Genomic DNA, 26,175 nt, shown 5'->3' with positions numbered 1-26,175 from the left:
ATTTTAAATATTGAGGAAATTTCAAAATTTTCAATTAAATGCATTTTAATAAATTCAAAAATTAAAATTTTGCATTTATTTCCTCAAAATTTTGATTTTGACGTAACCCTAGGGACCCAAGGCATAAAATTTAGCAAAATAATCAATTAAACTTAGTCTTTGGACCTGTTAAGATTTAATTTTTTAAAGGATCCATGAATTTTACCTCTGGAAAATTTAAAGTTACCTAGGACTTAGGAACTGAGGGGATAAATTATTTTTCTAACCCTCAAGACAATTTACATCATGATTTTTTCATTTTTACATCTCAAGGGGGAAAATCCATTTGCAAAAGACCCTCAGAGACTACCCAGTTCTGCAACACAAATATAATCTAGCAGATCAAGAAATTTTAATAAAATAACCTATCCAAATATATAGGATTATTCCCAAATTACTTTTACATAGATTCGATCTAGAATACTAGGACTCCCCTAAGATCCTAGTGACAAAATCCATTCTGGCTTTGGGGTAAGGCTGAAGGAAAACTTTGTCGACCATCCGAGAATGGATCGATGAGACAAAAAACCTCCTGAAATGTAGATCGTTACCAGAAAACTAGGTTTACCTAGGTGATTACATACATGACACGGATCTGCTGAGATTATTTACATTATACACATGCAGACTGGGCTTATATTATGAGATGATCCTCAGGCTGATGATGATAGCTGGATGGCAGGAACACATCGATCAGGCGCTACCCCTTTTGCAAAAAGAGGGTGTATTGCTATGGGTAGTTGACACATAGTGGTCAACATCTGGCACTACTTGGGGACACGTTACTGCACTGGAGGAATGTGAGAATCTAGACTCTGCATCCACGCAACACACAACAAAACATAAGTAGCGTCCATCCAAAAATCATCATATAATGTTAAGCATAGGAAAGATATAAGCTCTGCATTTATTAACTAATCTAACAACATGAAAAACCAAATCTAACTACACAATGAAACACTAAAATAATAGGGCATAAGGTTAGAAATACAATACAAAGATGCCCCATGGCATTAGATGCGTTCAATATAGTGCATACTTAGCATTTGCCTACTTTTAGGCAAATCTGTCGGCTATTTCTCGGATGTGCCATGTCTAATTCTGCATATGGCAGGACTTTTTCCTATCCGAAAATCAAGCTTCTTACGGCTATCTGATGCATCAAATTGCTTTCTCGTTCTCTTTCTCTTCCGTCTTTTCTTTGTGGCAGGGTGTATCCCTGATGACGTGGAACATTCTGCTTCAAAACTCTCATATGAAGTATGTAAGATATGCGTGACATGTCTTTCTTCATTTTGCATCTGACTTTTATTGTTTTCAATATTATCTGGGTCACCTTCAATTAACCAATTTTCAATGGAACAAATGACCTCCCCATAATAAGATGGAGCTTGTTGCAGCAGATAAGGAGGCTTCTGATCTGTCTACGTCTCCTTGTTTCTTTCATCCTCTGATCGCTGTTGAAATTTCTGTACTTGTATTGTTATGGCATCCATCTGGCTAGAGTGTTCAACCTTCATAGCACTGACTTCCTTGGCATGGTCTTCCTCCATGCTCAATAACTTATTCTGAAGACATATCTGACTAGCTTCCATATCTTTTATTGCTTTGTCATTCTTTGCTTTCATGCCCATGAAACAATTTTGCATATAGTTTATCTCTTTCTTATGATTTGCTTGCATGGTAGCCAACTGATTATTATAATCGAATGTCATGATGGTCATTTCTTCATCCTTAGTTAATAAGTTGTTTTGCATAGAATCAATTTCCCTGTCATGATTAGCTTTCATGGTTTCCATCTCCTTGTCTCGCTTTTCCAGGTGGGTGTATAAAGTTCTCATATCCTTGACGTAATCAGTTACAATTTTTTCTTGATTAATCTCCATATTTTTTACTAGCCGCATTAGTTCTTCTATAATTTGCTTCTCATTTTCCCTTTCATTGTCGACACTGATTTGATAACTTGTTCCTGCTTTTCCACTATCATGGATTTGATTTGCAATGGTACAGGTGGATGGCACATTCTGATATGGAAAATTGTCTTGAAATCTTTGATCAACAGCTTGATCATTCACAAGATCACTTTCATTCTGTCGCATAATTTTAGAGGCACAAGGCGAGCTACCTTGATAACCATATCTATCTTTAAAAGCATTGACGATGTCTTGTAAAGAAGCGAAAGAATCTTCAAGACAATTATTAAACCAATTCAAAGCATCACCCTCTAAAGAAAAGGCAAATAGACGCATTTTGACATCTTCATGATCATACTGGGGAGAACTACAATATATGAGCATTATACGAGTAAACCTACATAAATGCTTTCTAACAGCGTCTGAATCACCACCTGAGAACAAAGACAATTTATGAATGGCCACTTCCGGAATATCATGGAGAACATCAATAAAATGACACGGGGTAAACGAATAATCCATGATGAATAATGAGGGACCAAATGGATGATAGAGAGAGACCTCTGCTCAAGAAATCAAGAGATCCACAAGAAGTGAGCTTTGAGTAGAAATTCTTGTAGAAATGAAAGAAGTGGAGTCGCCACTTGAACATGAATCTAACTCTAGGATCCAAAAGGCAACAAACAACCAGATATAAGGGAGGGCTTCTTGTCTGAGAAAAAATAAATGAAAAGAAATGGAGTCGCCACCCAAACAAGAAACGAACCGAGATGTCCAGGTGCTAAAGGTGCAGATGAAACGATTAACGAGATGACGAAAGATAGGGCGATGAAAAGATCAAATGACGCCAGGAAATGCTGTGTCGCTTGACAGGCTAATGAATGGCGGAAAATATGAGATGATTAAAACAATGTCGAAGAAACCAAGGACATAAAAAACTCTGTCCCCGGTGGCAATGCCAAGGAATGTTGACTTTGCCGACTCGAATGAGAGATGAGACAGATAAAATATGAATGTCGAAGAAATGTCGTGAGGACTAAGGACAGAAAAACTCTATCCCCGGCAACGGTGCCAAAAATGTTGTCGCGCAGAGTGCTAGGCACCGCGACAACGCTCAGAGTAAGGGCTGTCACTCTTAATCCTTACTCCGTTTAGACTCTCACCTAGGCAAGTCAAGGGGGGTAGTCCCTAAGGTAAATGGATGAGAAACCCTCTGGATCACGGGCTCTAGGAGATTTTAATGATGAACAACTTGATGAATCTAAATGATTAAATCAAATGAATAGATTAAACGCCAATGTAAACAAGACACGACCACAAGATAGAAACAATTATAGACCAATGCCTTTAATATTTGAATTAACCATCAACTAGATAAAACAAGCTGTCCAGAACGATTTTCAATATGTGATGAATAATGACAATCATGAATAATCCACAAAAATGCCCAACACTGTATCACGTAAGATATTCCAGATTTAAAGTGATTATCGTTAATGACCAAGATCTATAATTAATTAACTTTCTCCAACAGTCAATATAACTTAAAACAATTGTTGCACCTCGACCACAGAAAAACATGCATTTAAGATTTAGCATTTAATGTTAGGAATACCAAGGAATTTAAAATTTAGGCAATAAACATTAATGAAGTAAAACAAATCAATGGGTTAAAAAAATCAAAATTTTTAATGGGCCACAGGCCACATTAAAAAATTTGATGTTTAAGCGGAAAACCCCTTAATTTGTTTCATTTTAAATCCTTAGTCACAAAAATTTTTAGAATTATTATTATTTTTTTTTTTTTTGTTTAAAGATTTTTAAATGTGTTTATGACTTTTCAAAATTTTTAATTTTTAAATTTTTGTTTTTTTTTTTAGATATTTTATGATTTTTTAATTTTGAAGATTTTAAAATTTTAAAATAAAATGAAAATCATAGAAAAAGGAAAATCTAAGGTATGACAAAACTAAACGAAGATTTAAATGAAAATGAACTAAACTAAAAAAAAAAAGATGTCTAAACTAATGCACGCATAAAAATATTTAACGTAACCCTAACCTTTGGAAAGTGAAGGAGTTTTTTTTGTTGTTGCGCAGTTGCAAGTCAAAGGCAATAGGAAATGCGGTAGAGAGCACGGAGAACGAGGGTAGCAATGCGAGGGAGAAGATGGCCGCGGGAGAGGAGACTACGTGCAGTAGTTGATGGAGAATCTGGAGCAATGGGCAGATGAGCCGCGAATCAGGGGAATGCTGCGGCAGAGGGAAGAGCAGGGAGCCACGGGATCGCATGTTTACTTGCAGGTTTGCGTGGAAAGGAAGCTGGACGGAGCAGGTATGGAGAAGTTGCGTGACGGGACAGAGAATGGAGATGGGTAGAAGACGCAGGGAGGAAAGGGATGAGGGACTGCGTGAGAGATTGCCGCGGATAGTGATGGCTATGTAGAGGAGATGGACGGACCTGAAGGCAATGATAGGAGCATCGATGAATAAAGCAGAGAATGAGGAGAGCGATGGGTAGCACGCAGGTTTAGAGATAGCGCTACTTGGATGGAGGGGAGAGGGCTCGAGAGTAGACATCATGAATCTACATGGGAATGAAGCTACGTGGAGGAGAATAGACGCAGGCTACAAGGGGAAACACTGTATAATGAATGGATGCTAGAGGATGAGAAAATACAGGGTTTGGAGGCAGTGAGGGTCTTGTAAAAAAAAATCGAAATTGCATAGTAAACCCCAAAAACCAAGCATCTAGTCAATCTACAAAATGGTGGCCCAGAACTTCCACTTGAACCTCTAAAATTTTTTCCTGAAACCTTAATTAAATTTTTAAAATCGCTTTGCCTCAAATTTCAGAATGAAACCCTCACGAAAATTTCCAGATCTGAAAATAAATTTAAACCCTTGGACTGTGAAATTTGGATATGATCTCTGCCAAAACGATGCTAATGGACCCTCAGAGATCCTTATCTTACCCTCCAGGGCCTAGATCTGGACTCTGCACAGCTTTCAGCTTCAGATATGCAGCTACAAGACAACAAGGAACACCGAAACAATATATACAATGACCCAAAAAACACTAAACCCTGAAAACCAAAGTTAGAAAACTAAAATTAATTATAGATCTATGTACGCAAATGGAAGATCTATGAGATCTAGGGAGTGTGAGTCCGACTCGGCTCTCAAATCTGATGATCTGAGGTTCTCAGCAGCGAGATCTAATGATTTGGCACAAAAAAAAATTAAGTTTTTTGAATTTTTAAAGGAGGTACTGAGCTCAAAACCCTCATGCATCACTCATAAAAATATCTTATGATAAGCCCGGGCTCAAATTCAAACTGGGCTCTTCAGAAAACACGGATCGGGAGTTGGCTGGTTCAGTCGAGAACTTCCCCGAATGCCCGATGATCTAATAATCAAGGGTTTTCTTGCAAAACTCAATTCAGCCGTCAACATAGAGCGAGAGAACAATAATAAAATTTAGATCTAATAGAGATATCTGCTATTATATTCAAAACTTAAATTATCATTCAAACCCTAGCGACTGAGCAAGATACCTGTACTCAAATCGCTCTTCAGAAGCTATTATTAATGACGAAATTATGCACGAAAATAATACATCTTACAGCATTTCCATGAAGAGTAACACCAGCAGAAATTTAATCCCAAAGTCTTTCTATATTGCTCATAAAAAGATTACAAAAAAGAGCTTTTCACTTAGTACACGATTAAAAGATCGGATGACACTAACTGATAAATGACCTCCTATTTAAAGATAAATCCTCCAATGGCTAGTTTGAGTGATCCTTGTCAAAGTGATCTCGACCGTTGATGAGGATCAAAATTTCTTTTAATCTCATCCGTCGAAATTTTAAATATTGAGGAAATTTTGAATATTTCAATTAAATGCATTTTAATAAATTCAAAAATTTAAATTTTGTATTTATTTCCTCAAAATTTTGACTTTGGCTTAACCCCAGGGACCCAAGGCATAAAATTTAGCAAAATAATCAATTAATCTTAGTCCCTGGTCCTGTTAAGATTTAATTTTTTAAAGGATCCATGAATTTTACCTTTGGAAAATTTAAATTTACCTAGGACCTAGGAACTATGAGGGGATAAATTATTTTTCTAACCCTCAAGACACTTTACATCATGATTTTTTCAGTTTTACATATCAAGGGGGAAAACCCATTTGGAAAAGACCCTCAGAGACTACCCAGTTCTACGACACAAATATAATCTAGCAGATCAAGCAATTTGTAATAAAATAACCTAACCAAATAGTTAGGATTATTCCCAAATTACTTTTGCATAGACTTGATCTAGAACATTAGGACTCCCCTAAGATCCCAGTGACAAAAAACATTCCGACTTTGGGGTAAGGTTGAAGGAAAACTCTGTCGACCATCTGAGAATGGATCGGTGAGACAAAAAACCTCCCGGAATGTAGATCGTTACCAGAAAAATAAGTTTACCTAGGTGATTACATACACGACACGGATCTGCTGAGATTATTTACATTATACACATGCAGACTGGGCTTATATTATGAGATGATCCTTAGGCTGATGATGATAGCTGGATGGCAGGAACACATTGATCAGGCGCTACCCCTTTTGCAAAAGGGGGGTGTACTGCTATGGGTAGTTGACACATAGTGGTCAACAGGTTGATCGAACAACTGTGAAGGCGTCAATCGGATTTAGCCCATTTCAATTAGTCTATGGTTTTGAGGCCAAATTGTTTGTTCAACTCCAGTTGCCCACCCTTGAATGTGTAAAAGCTTTCCCTGATCAACAAGATGCCATGCAAGCCCGTATCGACCAAATAATTGAGGTTGGCGAAAAATAGAAGAAAATCCCTTGATCAGCTTCGCCGCAACAATGATAAAATGAAAGCTTCTTTTGATAAACATGTACAAAACAAAGCCTTCAAACCTGGTGACCTTGTGCTTTTGTGGGATAAGAGAAAGGAGAAGCCTGGCATGCATAAGAAGTGGGACAACCTATGGGTATGCCCATTTAGGATAATTGATATGGCAGGAATAAACTCTTACCATTTAGAAACTCCTGATGGGGAGTCCATTCCACTTCCCATGAATGGGCAACTCCTGAAAGAGTATTATTCTGAGGGCACTTGACATTGTACCATATGCATGTTAGAGTAGGATGCATTGCATGTTTATTTTTGTTGGAAACACTTGGGGGGGGTGAATCAGTGTTCCTTAGCAATTAGCACTTTTAAATATTTTCAGAGCATTAGTATTTGTTCAATTATTATTAATGTTTATGCAGTAATAACAATAAATAAAAGAACACAAAAGACACAAGAATTTTAGGTGGAAAACCCCCTCGGAGTCAAAAACCACCGAATGCTTTTCTAATAAATTCTTTAATCTTCAGCCCCAACTGAATGAAAGCAACAACTTCCTAGAATTTTAGAAAAAAATTCTCCAGCTCCCACTGGAAGGACACCCCAATGCTCTAGTTTCTTTAGTAATCAACTGAATGGATGCCCCAACATCCTAGTGAGGCACAACTCACCCTAGCACCACCCTACCGCCCTGAAGTGTTCACAGGCTCCAACCTATAGGCAGCTTCATGCACCTGCCTAGCACCTCCCTGCCACCCTATAATGACTGAAATGAGACAAGAGTGTGGATTCTTGTACCAAGGACAATGATCCACGATGCAATATGATTTACAATGATTTTGACCGAACACCCAATCACACTATGACCTGCAACCCAACCATCACATCATCACAACAAAGACTCCTATACCTCCCAACAATGCCTTTTCGACTCTAGGTAGATTGATTCTGTTACAATAATGATTCTTCCAATGATGACACTTTTACAAATGACTCTTTTACAACTTTACAATGATGACTCTTGGCCTTGACAGTTCTTCACAATATACAGATGGCTGTCATGTCTTTAAAGGATGTCCCACTACAATGCTTCATTTGATTTGATACTTCTGCTCTTGAATTCTTGTTTGAAGTTGTACTTGAATCTTCTTCTACCTGCATGCAAAATTTGCCCAGCGAACCCAATCTCAAAAGGAAAAACAAAATACCCTTCAACTTACCTTTGCCTGCAAAACACATGTAAGTGCATAATAATGAATAAATACAAATACAAATTACAATGTGTACCTGAAATGTTCTTGTCACTTTTGTTGTTGACTTGTTGCAGCAGTAAACAAAGACTCCACTCCCACTCTTGATATAGGCCTGGACTCTATGCAAGACTATATCCAAAACTGACCTAAAGATATATACAATAGAAACTGATGACAAACCCTAGACTTATGATGAACCAAGTTCTATGTACAACAACAAAGACCATTCTGTCAACTATGACAAGACAAGTAACATGAACTTACAACATCATATAGATTTAGCAGGCTTGGTGTAGCATCAAATGTGTAGTATCAAGAATAGGACATTCGAAATGTGGTATCAAAACTAACTATGACATTTAGAGACATAGAGATATAACTGATACCTTGTATATACTTACGTTGTCCTGCAAAAACATATGTCAGAGATGATACTCAAAATTCAAATGTAAACACTTAATCATACATACCTTGCTGTAGGAGACTTACCCTTGACTGTTGATGTGTGGTCCTTACTGCAGTGATCCTTGAATGCATGCTTTTTCTTGCCTTCTAGGAGCTCGATATTGAATCTGTTGTATCTATGTCATTTCGGATCTCCAGGGTCTGAAATTTAGTCCTGTGGTTGCCCTATGAGTCCTCTTTCCAACCCCACAGATCTGATCAAGATTGGATTCTTCAAGAAAGTGTTATTCCCATTCTCCTATGATGACCTGATTATAGACTGGTTCAGTAGAAGGAAATTGTATGAAATGCCACGTGTCCCTGTTGCGACGTTAGGTCCTAAAAACACTACTCAACAAACTACAGTCCGTCCTATTTCTGCGACTATTTATGAAATTTGAATCCAATTCTCAGAGAGAAAGTTATGATTATTTTCGCAATGTCGGCTGTTTGACATGGAATTCGGGAGTCTGCAAAAACCCTAATTTCCTCATCATATCTCCGAAAATATAGCGAACCAAGTTATGAAATTCGGTCATCAGGTTCATCAAGATTTCGGCTCAAATGGGTTTTAATTTCAGCTTCTGAAGCTTCACACAAAAAGGTTATAGTGAAAATGCCACGATGACCTGTTTGAAGCCACGAAATCCCTACTAGAGGAGGATATGAAGGTCATTATTTATATGAATGTGTTGAGTTGAGAGGGTCCTCAACAAGTGAATGTTGGAGGGATTTTAGGGGCGAAAAAGATTTATTAATTATTGACTATTCAATGACCACAACCAATTATAAGTGCCATGCCACAACCCCATAGGGTTTTAGCCCACTAACTGGGGTTACTAAGTTCAAACATGAATATCTCTCAAACCGTGAAGAATTACTTGGCGTTCCATATATCAATGGAAACATCTCAACGAGTAGAATCCATCTAGAGGATCTTTGACTTAGAATAGAGTAAGTTTTCAAGTCAAAATTCCCATGCAAGATCGGGGTAGCCCCTAGTGCTGCTTGGGTTGACATCAATGACAACCACTGATCAACAATTTTCTCATAAGAACTAACATCATATGATATTTTCATGGTATATGAGTTACATTTAGATTAGATTTGCATATTTTTACCTTCCTATTGATTTTTATGGCCTAATACGAAGCATGGGTGATCTTAAGACACCACAAAAACATGTTGCCCTGTGTGCTTAGTCTTGATGTGTGCAGGTAACAGGTCTACGGTACTGAGAGATTGCTGGTGTTCTCATGACCTCCCATTCGAGTGGCTCTACGCACTTTCCTGAGAGCTCATGTCCCAGTTGGAGCCAGATGTTACCCACCACTTGCGGGTAGTATGCATAACAAGAAATTTGTCTCCTAAATGGTCCTCAATCGACAGTCAGTAGCCCCTTGTAGCCCCCAGATTGCTCGATGTGCCATTTTCTCCACCACCTGAGCTAGTTATGTTGTCCTGGGTTAGGTCTGTATTCTTGTCTCCACTGCCCGATTTTGTGGTTACCTTTGTATCTTAGTCCCGTGGGATCTCCTTTACTGACCATTAGCTTTAGGGTTGGAACCACTTGGGAAATCTCGATTTTGGTTGTGTGGTCTTGCTTCCCGATACCACCTACATCACTCCCCTTCCACTCATTTTAGCATGTGGGCAAAAGCCAAACATGAGCTCTATCCCTTATACATGGCCATCACCCTCGTTCTTTGGGCCCTAGATGAGACCACTCCATCATTAAGGAACCCATGATTGTCCCAACCCCTTGTGGGAGATGAACTTCCCCACCTCAAGGGGGGTATCCACTGCTACATATTACACATCATGCTCTCCATCCCCTGGAGCCCCGGGCAGTTATGAAGAAAAATCAATCAAAGGCAAAAGACATATGAAGAAGGGTGGAAAAACAAAGGCCGAGGTAACTCATGTACCACAATTTGTTCCCTCCTACAGTCATATACCCAAGTGTGGTCTTCCCCTTATTATAGCTACCCTTGCACCTTGACATGTGGTCTGAATGATACCCAAGATCCCCATTATTATATCATTTTCCACCTACCACTTGAGGGATGTACCATGGACATGTCACCCCTTTTAGAGGTTGAAACCACGTAATAGAGTCCTTGGTCAAGCCCTCTATTGAGATTGGAAACACTTGTACATGCGAAATCCCACTATGGAAGGGCATGGCACCATGAAGTGCCCCATTGATCCCATGACCTGTAAGCTTTATTACTTGATTATTCTAATGACTTAGTGTATTGGAGGGCGAGGAGATGCGTTGGATCTTATGCAAAATTGCAGGTGGGTCTTCATTTGGGGTTTGATCTCCCTATACAAAGTCCTAGCCCTCCAGAGGGCAACATTGGCACTTGTAGGGTGAGCATTGAGAGCCATGGGCCTCCACCATAGCAAATATTATTTCATAGATCCCCAACAACACTCAACAATTTCTCGTGTTCCATCATTGGGATGAGGATGATGCACTAGGTTCACCATGCCTAGCTGGCACCACAGTTGCACCATACACTTGGCAGATGTTCCAGGATGTCTCCCGTTGCAGAGGGAGAGCTTATGTCATTACTCCAACCCTTACAAATGGTCTACAAGCATATTCGATCCATTTGGAGACCCATGAGGACGTCCTGTTGATTTGGGGTAGCATTAGATGTGCTCTAAGCCTCAAATTTTGTAGGGAGGCTTGGGCACATGTATTCCAAAGAACCCAAAAAGTGTTTTGGGAAATTCCATCTAGAAGTGATTTTATTAAAATAAATATTTTTAATGGGGTTCCTAAGTCTAAACTTAGGAAAATTAAAATATTAATGGGTATTAATCTAATCAGGGGTGAAACTTCTAGAAAAAGACATGGATTGAGCCAAAACAATCTGAGCTTTGATTGTGATTTAATCTAGGCCGTTGGTTGTCCAACATGAAGATATAAAAAGGGGCTTGAGGGTCATTTGGAAAATACAATGAGAGATCAAGGAAATCTAATTTTCTAAAGTGAGAAGTCCTCAGGAAGAAAATCGATTGAGGAGATTTCTTGTAGCAAAGGGGCAGTGAGAATCCAGAAGAAGGAATTTTCGAAAAGTACGAGGCAAAGGGAGAACATAAATATGTCCAGAGGAAGGTTGACGCTGGCCCACGCAGAGGCAGCACAGTCCTTGAGGGGAAGTCAAGCTTCCTGCTAAAGGAAGTCAAAATTCAATTGCTGGAAGCCGGGGTGTGAGTCTGGGAGGCAGAAGTTCGATTTTCTTAGCCAGCAGAGGATCTAGAAGAGGGGTAGTGTAATACCCAAGAGGGGTGACACAGAAACTACCCGGAGTGACGCAGTTTTGCGCAGAGGGTGATGTAGAGCCTCTAGTTCAGCAAGATCAGTCACTGATTCTCCAGTGACAGGGTGAGATAATTTCACCATGTTTTGTTCAGTATTCTCTCTATATCGGGTTGCTAGTTGAGCATCCTAGAATTGTACTAAGATTTTCTCCTGCATAATAATAAAACCCTTAGAGCTGCTGCACCGGTTTTCCCGCATTGGTTTTTCTGGGGAATATTTCCAAAAATAACAATGTCCTATGTGTTTCTATTTTCCTCGCTTAGTTTCTATGTTTCAGAATCATAATTAATTTGGTGTAGGTTGCTTCAATAATTTACTTAAATGTTTCAAGAAGAAATCTGAAATAAGCTTGTCATGTTATTTACAATCTAGGTGCAGTAGATTCAATTGGTTTTAGTAGGATTCCTGAGATTGTTAGATTTAGGAATTTTCACATGGAATCAAAGTTGTTGATGTGAAACAGGAAGAGCAGATCTAACACTAAATCAAGGGCCAACTTGCGACAATAAGCAGTAGTTCGAATCCCTTGAGGGATTGCGCAATTCTAGCCATGAGGGCTATATTTTTATGGGTGTCTCTCTCTGAGTGAGCCGATAGAGAGGTAAGATTGTCAGATTGAGAAGTTTCGAGCCAGAAGGAGCCACGCAGAGCTAGAGGGACACTGTTTTCTGCAAGCTAAGTGTTGGGGCAGAAAATTTGTAGGAAGAAGGAAGCAGATCGCATAATGAGGGAATACTTCCTTAGTTATTTCTTGCCGAGGAAATCAATATTTTTCATTCACTGGGCAACATACTTACTAGCTCCGTCAGGGAGTATGTAAGCCATCCTAGGAGCTACTCAGTAGGGAAAAAGAGGGAGTTGTTCGACATTTTTTGGAGGATATGGAAACCAGTGGCTTGAGGGATTAGGACAGGTTGGATGGGGCTTCCAACTACGTCATCTGGAAGGCTAGAATGTCTTTCCTTCTAGATGAGCATGCCCTCAAGACGTATGTTGATAGTGTGGTAGTTGTCCCTGCGGATGCAGATCTGCTGAAAAAGTACAGAGCTGAGATAGCTAAGGAAAAAAGGATGATCCTGGATGGAGTCAAGGATCACGTGGTGTGCCATGTTGCTAGCAAAGGGATTGCTAAGGAGATGTGGGATGCCTTAGCCACATTGTATCAGGGATCTTCTGAGCAGCAGAAGATGTACTTGGAGCGAAAGCTGAGATTTTCTCAGATGTAGAACAGAGAATGTGTGGATCCATTCCTCACGAAACTGAAGGAGAGCCGTGATGAGTTGTCAACTGCGGGGCACACACCTCAGGATTCGGATTTAGTGAGACTGGCTCTAAATTTCGTCTCGAATGAATGGCAACTCTTCGTCCAGAGCATTATGGGCAGAGCAACATTGCCAAATTGGGACGAGATGTGGGCAACTTTGAAACAAGAAGAGTTGAGGAGAGACCTGCTTAAGGTCAAACTTGACCAAAGCAGCAACAACAATGGGTCGAAGCCCAAAGTAGAGGATGAGGATAACGCAGCCCTTGCATCGAAGGGATAGTAGGGGCAACAGAGACGAAAGAAGGATGTCCCCAAGATGAAATGTTTCAGATGTGGCAAGATGGGCCGCTATGCATCCCAATGTTCTTTGAAGAAAAAGGACAAGGATGAGAAGCATGATCCTAAGGTTGCAGCCGCAAAGATTGAACAAGAGGAGGAGTTCGCCATGACAACCAAGATACCTCCAGGAGGGAGGTGGGTTGATATAGAACTGTAGTTTGATAGAGCTACAGATGGGCAGGATCCTTGAGGAGCCCACCTCTTGGATCATCACCTTGCTACGGGAGCCCATGATCAGTAGTAGTGGGATGGAGGAGTTTTCAGTTGGTGCCATGGAGTATTGATTCGATAGATACAATAGTTATTAGCGCCAAAATGTGAGCAGTGCAGAGCAGAGAGGCAATAGTGCGTGGAGGCACAGTGCAAAGCTTCAGCAGCGCAGTGGCTTCAGAAGGCAGTGTGGGACTAACAATAGTCAGGATTTCAGCACCGAGGTGTATCCACTGGATACTTGTCCAGTTTTGGGTGTTTTTAGTTGCTTCTCTCAACAATTGAGTTGCAGTACGGATGCAGTGTTAGCATTCGCAGTGCTAGCAACATACCAGATGCAGTGTTTGAGAGGGAGTTGTAGTACAGATGTAGCATTGGCAGTGGCAGTGTCAAAGGTAGCATTACGGTAGTAGCAACAATGTAGTAGTTGGTGGAAAACATGTTAGACATCAGCAATGCAAAGGACGATGCTTCATAGTCAGAGTAGTATGCAGTAGCAATGTATTGCTAGAGCACATTCCTTGCTAAGAGGTAGTGTTGATTTGGGGTAGCATCGGATGTGTTCTAAGCCTCAAATTTTGCAGGGAGGCTTGGGCACATGTATTCCAAAGAACCTAGAAAGAGTTTTGGGAAATTCTACCCAGAAGTGATTTTATTAAAATAATTAATATTTTTAATGGGGTTCCTAAGTCTAAACCTAGGAAAATTAAAATATTAATGGGTATTAATCTAATAAGGAGTGAAACTTCTAGAAAAAGACACGGATCAAGCCAAAACGATTTGAGCCTTTGATTATGATTTGATCTAGGCCGTTGGTTGTCCAACAGGAAGATATAAGAAGGGGTTTGAGGGTCATTTGGAAAATACATTGAGAGATCAAGGAAATCGATTTTTCTAGTGAGAAGTTCTCAGGAAGAAAATCAATTGAGGATATTTCTTGCAGTAGAGGGCCAGTGTGAATCCGGAAGAAGGAATTTCCAGAGAGTACGAGGCAGAGGGAGAACAGAAAGACGTCCGGAGGAAGGTTGACGCTAGCCCACACAGTGCTGACACAGAGGCAGCGCAGTCCTTGAGGGGAAGTCGAGTTTCCTACTAAGGGAAGTCGAAATTCAGTTGCTAGAAGACGGGAAGCAAAAGTTCGATTTTCTCAGCGAGCAGAGGATCCAAAAGAGGGGCAGTGTAATACCCAGGAGGGGTGACGCAGAAACTGCCAGGAGTGATGTAGTTTTGCGAAGAGGGTGACGCAGAAACTGCCAGGAGTGATGTAGTTTTGCGAAGAGGGTGACGCAGAGCCTCCAGTTTAGCAGGATCAGTCACTGATTCTCTAGTGACAGGGTGAGATCATTTCACCAGTCTTTTGTTCAGTATTCTCTCTGTATCGGATTGCTAGTTGAGCATCCTAAAATTGTACTTAGATTTTCTCCTGCATAGTAATAAAACCCTTAGAGTTGCTGCACTGGTTTTTCCGCATTGGGTTTTTCTGGGGACTTTTGTCCAAAAATAACGGTGTCCTATGTGTTTCTATTTTCCTTGCTCAGTTTCTATGTTTCAGAATCATAATTAATTTGGTGTAGGCTGCTTCAGTGATTTACTTCAATGTTTCAAGAAGAAATTTGTAATAAGCTTGTAATGTTATTTACAATCTAGGTGAAGTAGATTCAGTTGGTTGCAGTAGGATTCCTGAGATTGTTAGATCTAGGAATTTCCACACTTGTGTCCCCTCACCCACTTGGGAGCACCACAGGTTCTTGTCTAGAAAACAAGGGGCCAACCCCTTGTCCACTATGTTTGGAGTCCATTTCTACATCATGGCACCCCTTGGACTTCATTAGGCCTCCTCAAAGGCCCAACAACTCACTTTGTTGATCATTCGACCCTCTTGAGAGGCTTATCTTTACATTATTGAGCTATTTGGTGGGTTTGTCACCAAAAGTATTGTTATTATGCACATTATTTTATTTTAGGGGCTCAATTAGGCCAATTTAGCTAAATCAAATTCATTAGAGAGTGTATAAATAGAAGTGAGATGATTCATTTTCATCATCATCACTTGGATTGGGTCTCTCTCTTGTGAGATTTTCACTATTCCTTTTGGAGGACGAATTTGGATGATATGAATGAATTTTGATGTTTGGATCTTCTATCTCTTGTCTTGGAGCTTCACTATTGGCATAATATGATGGTTGGATATACTCTTTTACACATGTAAGTGATATTTTCATGTATATTCTTGTTATTTACTTTAATACATGAATGTTGCTGGGATTTTCGCTATACTAGGTCTGAAATTTACTGCTTTTCTTATGCGAAATTATGGAAATATTGGTCTTTTATAGCGTTGCATCATTTCATGTATCATGTGTGAATGGGCAAATGTTCCTAGAGATTGTTTCTATTGGACACAACTTGATAAATCATCGATTATTGCACATTGAAGTATAAACTCATCTAGCAACTGTTGAAGTTTCTAAGTTTACTTAATTTAGAAACCCTTCATGCACTTTTTCTGATTTATTCCTACCTACTTGTTAATTTTTTTTAACAAGTTATTTACCAAGTAAATACTGAAAGTAAACACCAGTGCATGCTCAAAATATTACAGACCAGCAACTAAAAGAAACAAGAACAAACATACCACATGACACCATTATTTTTGGACCAATGTCCCCGGAAAAACCTAATGTAGGAAAACCGGTGCAGCTATCTGAGGGTTTTCTTATTAAGCAATATCAGAGTACAATCTGGGTGCGTAACTGGCCTACTCAACAGAGAATTTCCTTAGCAGCTATACCTCACAGATTGATAGAAATCTCTTGGATGAAACCCCGGAAAACCCTTCCGGCAGCTCCTCAGCACAAAATTGGTCCTGCAACCCCAGCGTTTGCCCAATCTGGACTGCGTCAGCCTTTCTTGGCCTGCATCAGCCCCAAGAGGCCCTGCGTCAGCTTTCTGGGCCTCTGCGTCAGACACGTTGACCTCTTTGGTGCTCTGTCCAGCACTTGGCTGCCTCTACGTGGCCTTGCGTGAGCCCTTGCTGGCTCTGCTTCACTCTCCTTGGCTGCTGCACTGCTCTCCCGATACAATCTCTGCCTTCTCTGTTTCTCTGTACTCAATGCCCCTCAGCTGCTCTCCCGATCATTGATTCTATCTCTCTTAGCAAACCCCACTCTAGAGAATAGAATGACTAATCATCTGGTGTATTCTCCTAGTGACTCTCAACTCCTCTCATACTTTTCCTGTTGACATCTCAACGACCGAGATTAAGTCCCTAATCAACAACTAAGATTAGGTCTGGCTTGATCCACATCTTTTGGACCACTCTAACACAGATTCATATTAGTACACATTAATATTTTATTTTCCCTAAGTTTAGACTGAGGGACTCCATTAAAAATATTAATTATTTTAATATCCCTTGATCTGTTTAGAATCTGCCCAAACCCTTTCTGGGTACTGGAGATCTCATGTGCCCCAACCTCTCCACCAAATTTCGTGGCTAGAGCACATCCGATGCTACCCCAAATCAACACTCCCTCTTAGCGAGGACTGTGCTCTAGCAATACTCCTCACTGAGTATTACTCTGATCATCTAGCATCGGTACCTGTGCTGATGCTAGGCTTTCCTGCCCAACATCCTCTGCACTGCTGCATCCTGTACTGCTGCCCATGGTTCTGCCACTGCCACTGCTGCATCCTGTACTGTTGCCCATGGTTCTGCCACTGCCACTGCTGCATCTGTACAACAACTCCCTCTGCATCCGTGCTACTGGTCTTTTCTCCTAGCACTGCATCCGCACTGCACCTCCTCTCATCGTGCTACATCGTGCTGCCCACTGCTGCACTACAACTTAGTTACTGAGAAGTAAGTAACTGATCTCCCAACTGACCTCCTTGTTGGGCTAGAAACACCCTCTGATGCTGAAGCTCCCTCTGCCGCTGACAAGTGCTTCCTCTCTGACCTCTGTGCTGCTGCAACAACTCCCTGCATCTCACACCGTTGCACACCTCTCTATGCCTTCCTGCACTGGTGCAACACTCCTGTGCCTCTCGCATTGTTGCAACTTGCTAGCTCTGCGTTGTCTCGGGACTCCTGCACTGTAGCTCTCTCTGTCGCTTCGTCTCTACCCACTTAGCCAATCCTGCTACTCCTCGTCGGGGCTCTCGTAGCAAAGTCTAATCCAAGAGGCTAGGTACCTCGAGGATCCTGCCCCTCATCGCTTGTAGTCCATCTGACTACAACTTGATGTCTCCCCACTTCCGCTCAAGTGGTGCGTGTGCACTCATGGCACAATCATCGTCTGTCAAAACTTCCTTCTCTGCTCATGTTAGCGCTACCTTAGTCTCGAAAGACTCTCCCTTACTTTTCTTCCTTGGGCACTGGGTCGCATAATGACCCATCTCCCCACAGTGGAAGCACTTGATCTTGGAGAGATCTTTCTTCTTCCACTTTTCCTTCTTTCCCTCAGATGCTAGGGCCACATCCTCCTCCTTCTGCTTGACCTTGATCCCTTTGCTGCTGTTACTTGTCTTTGACTGCCATCTGATCTCTTCCTGGCGAAGAGCTGCCCACATCTCATCCCAAGGTAGGAGAATCCCTTTGCCCAGGATGCTCTACACAAACACTTCCCACTCTTCTGAGACAACATTCAGGGTTGTCCTCACCATAAGCTCCTGATCCGGTGTCGCTCCTATAGCAGCCAACTGATCTCGAATCTCATTTAGTCCTCCCAGGAAGGAGTCAATCGATTGACCCTTCTTCATCTGATATGACCTCATCTGGTTCTCGAGCAGCATTCTTCTCTGCACAGAAGTATGCTGGTACAGGTTCTTGAGAGCCTCCCACATCTCAACTGTCGTTTCCTTCTCGGCTATATGTGGTACCACATGATCCTTGACCCCGTCAAGGATAATGCATTTGGCCCTCGCCATCGCCTCCTCGTACTTGTTGTTACCATTCGGGTCGATTGGGATAGCTATAACCTTCAAGGCAAAGTTCTTGACACGATTCTTGTTAAGAACTGATAAGCTTTTGGCCTTCCAGACTGCAAAGTTCGATGCTCCATCCAGTCTATCCTGGGCTCTTACCGTGTGTAGTGCCATGACGCTCCTCTACTTCCCTCCTGGAAGTTCTCTGTTTGACTCCTCTAAGTCTCTACTTCCCGTCTGGAAGTTCTCTTTTGGACTCCCTCTGAGTCCTGATTTCCCTCTTGGAAATACTTTTGCCGCTTGCCGAGATGCCCCTTACTCTGATCATCTTGTGCAACTACATTGCTGATCTGGGTTCCTCGGCTAGAAACCCTCGGTAACAACTCCTCTGGCCCTGCTCTGTCAGGTACTGTTCTGACTACAGTACCTCACCAGCTCCACTCTGCAATATTCCTGCAGCCTTCTAGACCCCAACAACTACCTCTCTGTGAACTGTGTTAGCCCCTCTCTGCCTCACGCTGCCTCTACGTTACCCTGGATGGGTCTGCATCAGCCCTCTGGCCCTCTGCGTCAACAACGCTGGCCTCTCTGAGGCTCTGCGCAGTTCCCGACTTCTTCTGCATGGCTCTGGCTGGCTTTGCGTCACACTTCCTTGGATTCTGCGCTGCTAGAAACAGCTTTTGTCACCTTGGGACAACTGTTTTCTGCTGCTATTGCTCCACTCGGCTGATGTATTTTAGTCTTCCTGTGATCTGCAATCATGCTCTGATACCATGTTGAAGTTTCTAAGTTTACTTAATTTAGAAACCCTTCATGCACTTTTTCTGATTTATTCCTACCTACTTGTTAATTTTTCTCTAACAAGTTATTTACCAAGTAAATACTGAAAATAAACACCAGTGCATGCTCAACATATTACAGATCAACAACTAAAAGAAACAAGAACAAACACACCACATGAAACCATTATTTTTGGACCAATGTCCCCGGAAAAACCCAATGCGGGAAAGCCACTGCATCTATTTGGGGGTTTTCTTATTAAGCAATATCAGAGTACAATCTGGGTGCTGTAACTGGCCTACCCAACAAAGAATTTCCTTAGCAGCTATACCTCATAGTTTGAGAGAAATCTCTTGGTTGAAACCCCGGAAAACCCTTCCGGTAGCTCCTCAGCACAAAACTGCTCCTGCAACCCCAGCGTCTGCCCAATCTGGACTGCGTCAGCCCCTCTCTGTCTCACACTGGCCTTGTGTCAGCCTTTCTTGGCCTGCGTCAGTGCTAGGAGGCCCTGTGTCAGCTTTCGAGGCCTCTGTGTCAGACACGCTGACCTCTCTGGTGCTCTGCGCAGCACTTGGCTGCCCTGCATGGCCCTACGTGAGCCCTTGCTGGCTCTGCGTCACTCTCCTTGGCTACTGCGCTGCTCTCGCTGCACAATCTATGCCTTCTCTATTTTCTGTACTCAATGCCCCTCAGCTATTCTCTCGATCACTGATTCAATCTCTCTTAGCAAACCCCGCTCTAGAGAATAGAATGACTGATCATTTGGTGTATTCTCCAAGTGAACCTCAAGCCTCCTCTTATACTTTTCCTATTGACATCTCAACGACGGAGATTAAGTTCTTAATCAATGGATAAGATTAGATCTGGCTTGATCCACGTCTTTTGGACCACTCTAACACATATTCATATTAATACACATTAATATTTTATTTTCCCTAAGTTTAAACTTAGGGACTCCATTAAAAATATTAATTATTTTAATATCTCTTGATTTGTTTAGAATCTGCCCAAACCCTTTCTGGGTATTGGAGATCTCATGTGCCCCAACCTCTCCACCAAATTTCGTGGCTAGAGCACATCCGATGCTACCCCAAATCAACAACAACTGCTCTCATGCCCTTATTGCCATGCGAAGTTGTCTAGGAGGCTCCTTGATTGGGTGTAGATCCTCTAAATCACAATTTCATCTTGACTCCATCTTCCCCAGAGGATTAGGCACTAATCCTTCCATAGGTGATCATGTTCAAAGAGAATTCCTCTCACCTTCCCCTCGTTTCCTAGGTCTAGCCTCCATAGGTCACACAGGGCATCACTTTTCTCACGATTATCCATCAAAAGAATTCAGTGTCTTTCCCACAACTGCGGCGGCGTGTCCTCAAGAAGCCCTCCAAATTTCATGAGATTCCAACGGTGGGATCTTGAGATATTTCAAGCTCTAGCTCGAAGATCAATTCTTGCCCTTGGTTTCCCATTGGCTGGTAACCTCATTGGGATCATAGCACTAAATCATTAAAACAAGATTCTTTCTTTGATCATCTTCCTTTCCCCAATTAGGTCAAGTACATCCTTGATTGATCAACTCCATATCTTTGACCTGATTTTGGGTCCACTTGGCCCTTTGTGGTCCCACAACTTGTTGACTCCAATTCCACAAAGATCACTTAGAAGTCAAGCATCCATAAGGCCTTTTGAGACTAGGGGCTACCTTGACAAGGCATACTCTCACACCCTATCCTCAAAGGCCCTCTTAGCCCTTCCTAGAGAGCCCATCACCTTGCTTCTAAAGAAAGCAACCCATTTAGTTGAGTCTCTCTTGTGAATATGCCTAGGAATCACTTCTTTATCTTATAATTGACCATATAATCTCGTGATTCCTCATATACCAGGACTCCTCCCATCGGTGAAAGTCTGTAAAGAGCAGGGAGCCTTAGCTGAGGTGATAGTGGCTATTGCTCCATTGTTGCCCTCGACCTAGTAGTTGCTCTATAGGAACCCCTCCTAGGACTTTTGCTAGTTTGAGCGGTAACAAATCCAATAGTGTAAACTGAGCCATTTTATTAAATTTTTTGGAAGGAGTACATATAATGAGCTGAAATGATACAACCTGGGCATGCTATGCAAGCTGGGAAAAACCCAAAAAAGATAGTCCGAACCCAAGTGTGGGAGTGTCCCCAGAGTGATCTGCACACTACTCAAAAATAATTTGTTGCTGGTTGTTGGCTGGAATGTTGATCTCAGGGCTGAACACTGCTCAGAATGCTATGAAAATTTAACTCCAAACTCCTCTCACCAAACCCACAAAAAACCATAAACGGTTTGGGCTGAATCCAGATGATGAATAAGCCCTCCAAAAAGGGTGCAAATGGCTTTCTAGCAGGCTATATGCCCTGCTGGAATTCTGCCTTGGATATTGCTAAGAAAAATTTGAAACTTCAGCTACGATCTTCCTCAAAATACCCACAAAAACCCAAAAAGGGTTTGGGTTAATTCCTATTGGCTCGGAAGCCCCCAAATAGTGTGAATTGCCCTCTCTCGCTAGCTATGCGCACTACAAGACTAGCTCTACTAAGATATATCCAAATCCTCTGCTGAGATCCCACAAATTCCCCTCTGGAATTACCCTTTTCTCCAACCCAATCTCCTCCGGAAATACACCCTCCTCTACTCCTACGCAAAAATTCTCTAGTGAGCTCTACGCACTGCCATAAATGAGAAATTTGGCCCTCAAATAGTGTTAATCTCCAACTCTGCAAATCCACCCAAAATCACCAACTCCAATGGAAAAAACCACCTGCAAAATAGCCAAAACTCCAACCCACAATAGTTGGTCCTCTAATGAATAACTTGAGCTACCTCTGCGCCCAAGGAGTGCACAAAATTGGATGATACTTTCCATGAAACTCTATAGAAAATACTGAAATATATTTCCCGAAGTTCCTCACTAGGGAGACACTCGAAGTTCTCCGAAATGAGGGTGGAATTCCACCCGGAACTCCAGTGCTAAACAACACTGCTTTTCCTGTGTTCAACAACTACAAGAGAGTTCAAATTCTGAAGATAGATATACGAAAGGTGATCAACAAATGAGTCCATCTTCCTTTTATAATTTCTCCCCATGCTTCTAGACTCCTTTTTAATATTATTTTACTGGCAGGGACCATTTTCCAGTTAGTGACTTTTGCCAGCATTTTATTAAAATAATATTTGCCACCATCTTCTCATAAAATATTATTTTGCCGCACTTTTCTAATAAAAATAGTATTTGCCCCATTTTTTATTAAAATTGGGCAAAACCCCTTAGCAATTTTTGCACTCACAAAATTGGGAATATTACATAAATAGGCAAGCTAGGTTGCTGAGGTGACAGTGGGTGACCTACCCAGTTTCCACTCTGATTGTGTGGCGTTGTTTGGAGCTTTCACCATTTTAACACACAACTCGTAGAAGTAACAATGCCCATAAGTGCATGGGAAATCACCCAGAAATTTTTTGGAAAAATTGCCCACAAATTTCCTGGAATTTTCCATGAAATTTCTGGAACATTTATGTGTGAAATTGTGGAAGGAGAGCCGCAAAACTACTGGAAAAACTGCCCACAATTTTTTGGAAGCAAACATTTACAAATCAGCTTGGAAATCATCCATGAAATTGCTTGAAATCATCCACGAAATTGTAGGAATTACCCATGGATTTGACACCACAACGGCCTTGACTGATTTTGATATTCCATTTTGCAGAGGTCACACCTTTTTTGGTACTTCAAATTCTTCAATGTCTCTTGAGTTGGACTAAAGTTATCCCATATCAAACATCACTACCTCATGTCTTATAACTGAAGCTGCATTGCTATTGTATCTTGGATGAAAACTGACGTGTAATCAGAAACTTTGTCATGCTGTGCATTGTTGCTTTCCTATCTTATTGGTTACAGTATTAATCAGAAACTGATATTCACTTCACTATCATCTGAAATCTGCATCTTTTTGGTTGTTTAGGTTTTTTACGGTATTACAACAGAACTGTGAACAACCCAGATTTGGGTCTCCATCTTCCACATATTCTCTTAGGTGAACCATTATGATTGTTATATATTGTCTTTTAAGTTTTGAGAGATGATGTTCATATGAAATAAATTGGATGTTTGATATACTTGAAGAATGGATATAGCAACTTCTCTGAACATTTCTTTGCTTTAGGTACGGAGGGTTTATATGGGAGATGATGTGTGGGATATGCTACGGCCACCTTTATGCTCTCTTCCAATGACCTACAGGTAATAGTATAATACTGATAGAAGATTATATTTAAATGTTTCTCATATTCACGCGTTTTATGTTCTGCCTTCGTATACAATGTGGTTCTATGTAGATCGATGTCCTTTCAGTTTTAAACAAAGTTTATGATCAGAGTTGAGAAATTGAAGTCAACTTATGTTTAGATTTCAAAAGCATATCTACAAGTTCACTGTGTGCAAATCCTATTGCAGTGTAATAGTTTTGTCTCTTCTGTCTTTTAATGTGTTAGAGTTTTATCTTTTTAATTTTCACTATTTATATTTATGTATGTATTCTTTAACTTCTTTGGTAGTTTATCCTGGCAAGATCAATTGATATTGAAGGATATGGAATTGCAACTTATATATAAAGTAAGTGTTTGAAGGGAAGGTGACACTACGAGAGTCAGACTCTACACCCACATGACATCAACTATCATATTTTCAACTAAATTTGCCTATGGGTGTTTTGTTGTTTATCATAGTACGGAAGATGTGACCAACTTGAGCAAGCTTGTTTAGTTTTTCCACCTAGTTTATTGATATACAATCATTATGTGGATGAGGAAAAGGATCAGAGTTTTCTTTTGTATAAAAATTTTGAACTTCAATATTTTCAGGGCTGTCTCATCTCTTAAACCTCAGTATTTCTAGTTTTCTAGGAATCCTTTTTAATTGTATTGCATACAGTGGTTTAAATATAATTGATATTATTGTCTCTTTTCTTGGAGAAATGCCGCATATATCACTTCAAAGATCAAATCAGTAGATCATAGAACAACAAACTTACATCACATTAACAATAGGGGTCCTAGAAAAATTCTTGCCCAAAAAACATGAAAGCAAGCATATGAGTCAGTGCTCCAAAATAAGGAATTCAACATCACAATGAGAAATACTGAGTTTGATTCTCACATAGGCAACTCCAAACACTGAGTGACTATATTTGCAGAGGATGGGTTGGTTTTTGTTGACAGGATACTTTCAGGAATTTGCCCTTGCTGCCACTGTATCTGTGATATGCGTAGAGGCGCATGCTTCCACAAGAGTACCAGCCTCAGTCAAATCGTGCCCACACACGGAGAAATCAGTCCTACGTACTAGCAGCTTGTCTTGTTGAGAATGTTCTGGTGAATGGGTGATTTGTGGCCCCTGCTAAAGGAAAGATGGAGCTCTGCGTGATACTCTTGGACTGGAAAACATGGCTCAGTGCATGCTTCTGTAGAGCTTATAGGATGGATCTAAATCTGCTGTCCAAACACTCAAAACTCGACCAACACTAAGGGAAATTACCACGGCCTGTACTATGGCAAAGAACTTGGCTCTATCACCCTCAAGACTTGTCCAGCACCTGTGCGTACCACCAGCAACAGTTTAGAGGCAGCTCTTGGTATCCACATTCGTCCATGTAATATCCCCAATTTCGATTTTTCCATCTGACGAGGTCAACAAAGATTTTGTGGGTGGTGATAAGCACAACACAATTTTGAAATTCAGGAATTGGAGGCAATTTTGATATGGGAGGCATGAGGACTTAGGGGAATAGGATAAATTTCAGCGTTGGTGGAATGTGGGTACAACAAAAAGGAGGCAATTTGACCCTTGGAGATATTTCACACTTGTGGAGGAAGAGAGTGTTGACCACTACCGGTCAACTACCCATAGCAGTACACCCCCTTTTCTTTGCAAAAAGGGTAGTGCTTGATCGACATGTCCGTGCAGTCATTGACAGCTTGATCAATTTATGTTGTAAACCCAATCTGCATGTATAAATTGTAAATAATCTTAGCAGATATAAGTCATGTATGTAAATTGCCTAGGTGGACCTAATTTTCTAAGTGATAATCTATGTTCCGGAAGGTTTTTCGTCTCACCGATCCATGATCAGCAGAGTTTTCCTTCAGCCTAACCCCAAAGTCGGAATGGATTTTGTCATTAGAATCTTAGGAGAACCTAGTGTGTTAATCTGCTAGATTATAGTTGTGTCGCAGAATTGGGTGGTTTATGAGGGTCTATGTCAAATGGGTTTTTCCCCCTTGGGATGTAAAGTTGTAAAAGTCATGATGTAAGTGTCTCGAGGGTTAAGAAATGTTTTAATCCCCTCATAAGTCCTAAGTCCTAGGTCCTAGGTGATTTTTTTCCAAAAGCTAAGTTCGAGGATCCATTTAAAAATAAATAAAAAATTAAAAAATTAAGAAAAAATAAAAAATAAAAAGAAAAAATAAAATAAAAATATAAAAAATAAAGTAAAAAACCTAAAAATAATAAAATAATAATAGGACCTAGGACCTAGGACTTATGAGGGGATAAAACATTTTCTAACCCTCAAGACACTTTATATCATGATTTTTTTACATTTTTACATCTCAAGGGGGGAAACCCATTTGACATAGACCCTCATAGATCACCCAGCTCTGCGACACAAATATAATCTAGCAGATCAAGCAATTTGTAATAACCTAACCAAATAGTTAGGATTATTTCCAAATTACTTTTACATAGACTCGACTTACCACACTAGGA

At 40.8% G+C, this 26,175-nt stretch overlaps 1 protein-coding gene across 13 annotated transcripts in view; it reads left to right on the top strand.

Moving 5' to 3' along the window:
• LOC149144719 (uncharacterized protein C16C9.01c-like) overlaps positions 1-26,175 on the top strand; it is a 329,727-nt gene that overhangs the window by 170,959 nt on the left and 132,593 nt on the right. For all 13 annotated transcript variants that reach the window (XM_089446735.1, XM_089446734.1, XM_089446738.1 and 10 more), the window contains one exon: positions 23,576-23,652. In XM_089446735.1, the coding sequence (XP_089302861.1) occupies positions 23,576-23,652 (77 nt within the window). The remainder of the gene's footprint in view (positions 1-23,575; positions 23,653-26,175) is intronic.

Source organism: Pinus tabuliformis, chromosome X, assembly GCF_031772625.1.
Source record: "Pinus tabuliformis cultivar Carrire ecotype Pingquan chromosome X, CPIR1, whole genome shotgun sequence".
Lineage (NCBI taxonomy): Eukaryota > Viridiplantae > Streptophyta > Pinopsida > Pinales > Pinaceae > Pinus > Pinus tabuliformis.
This window is presented reverse-complemented; position numbering and strand designations above follow the sequence as displayed.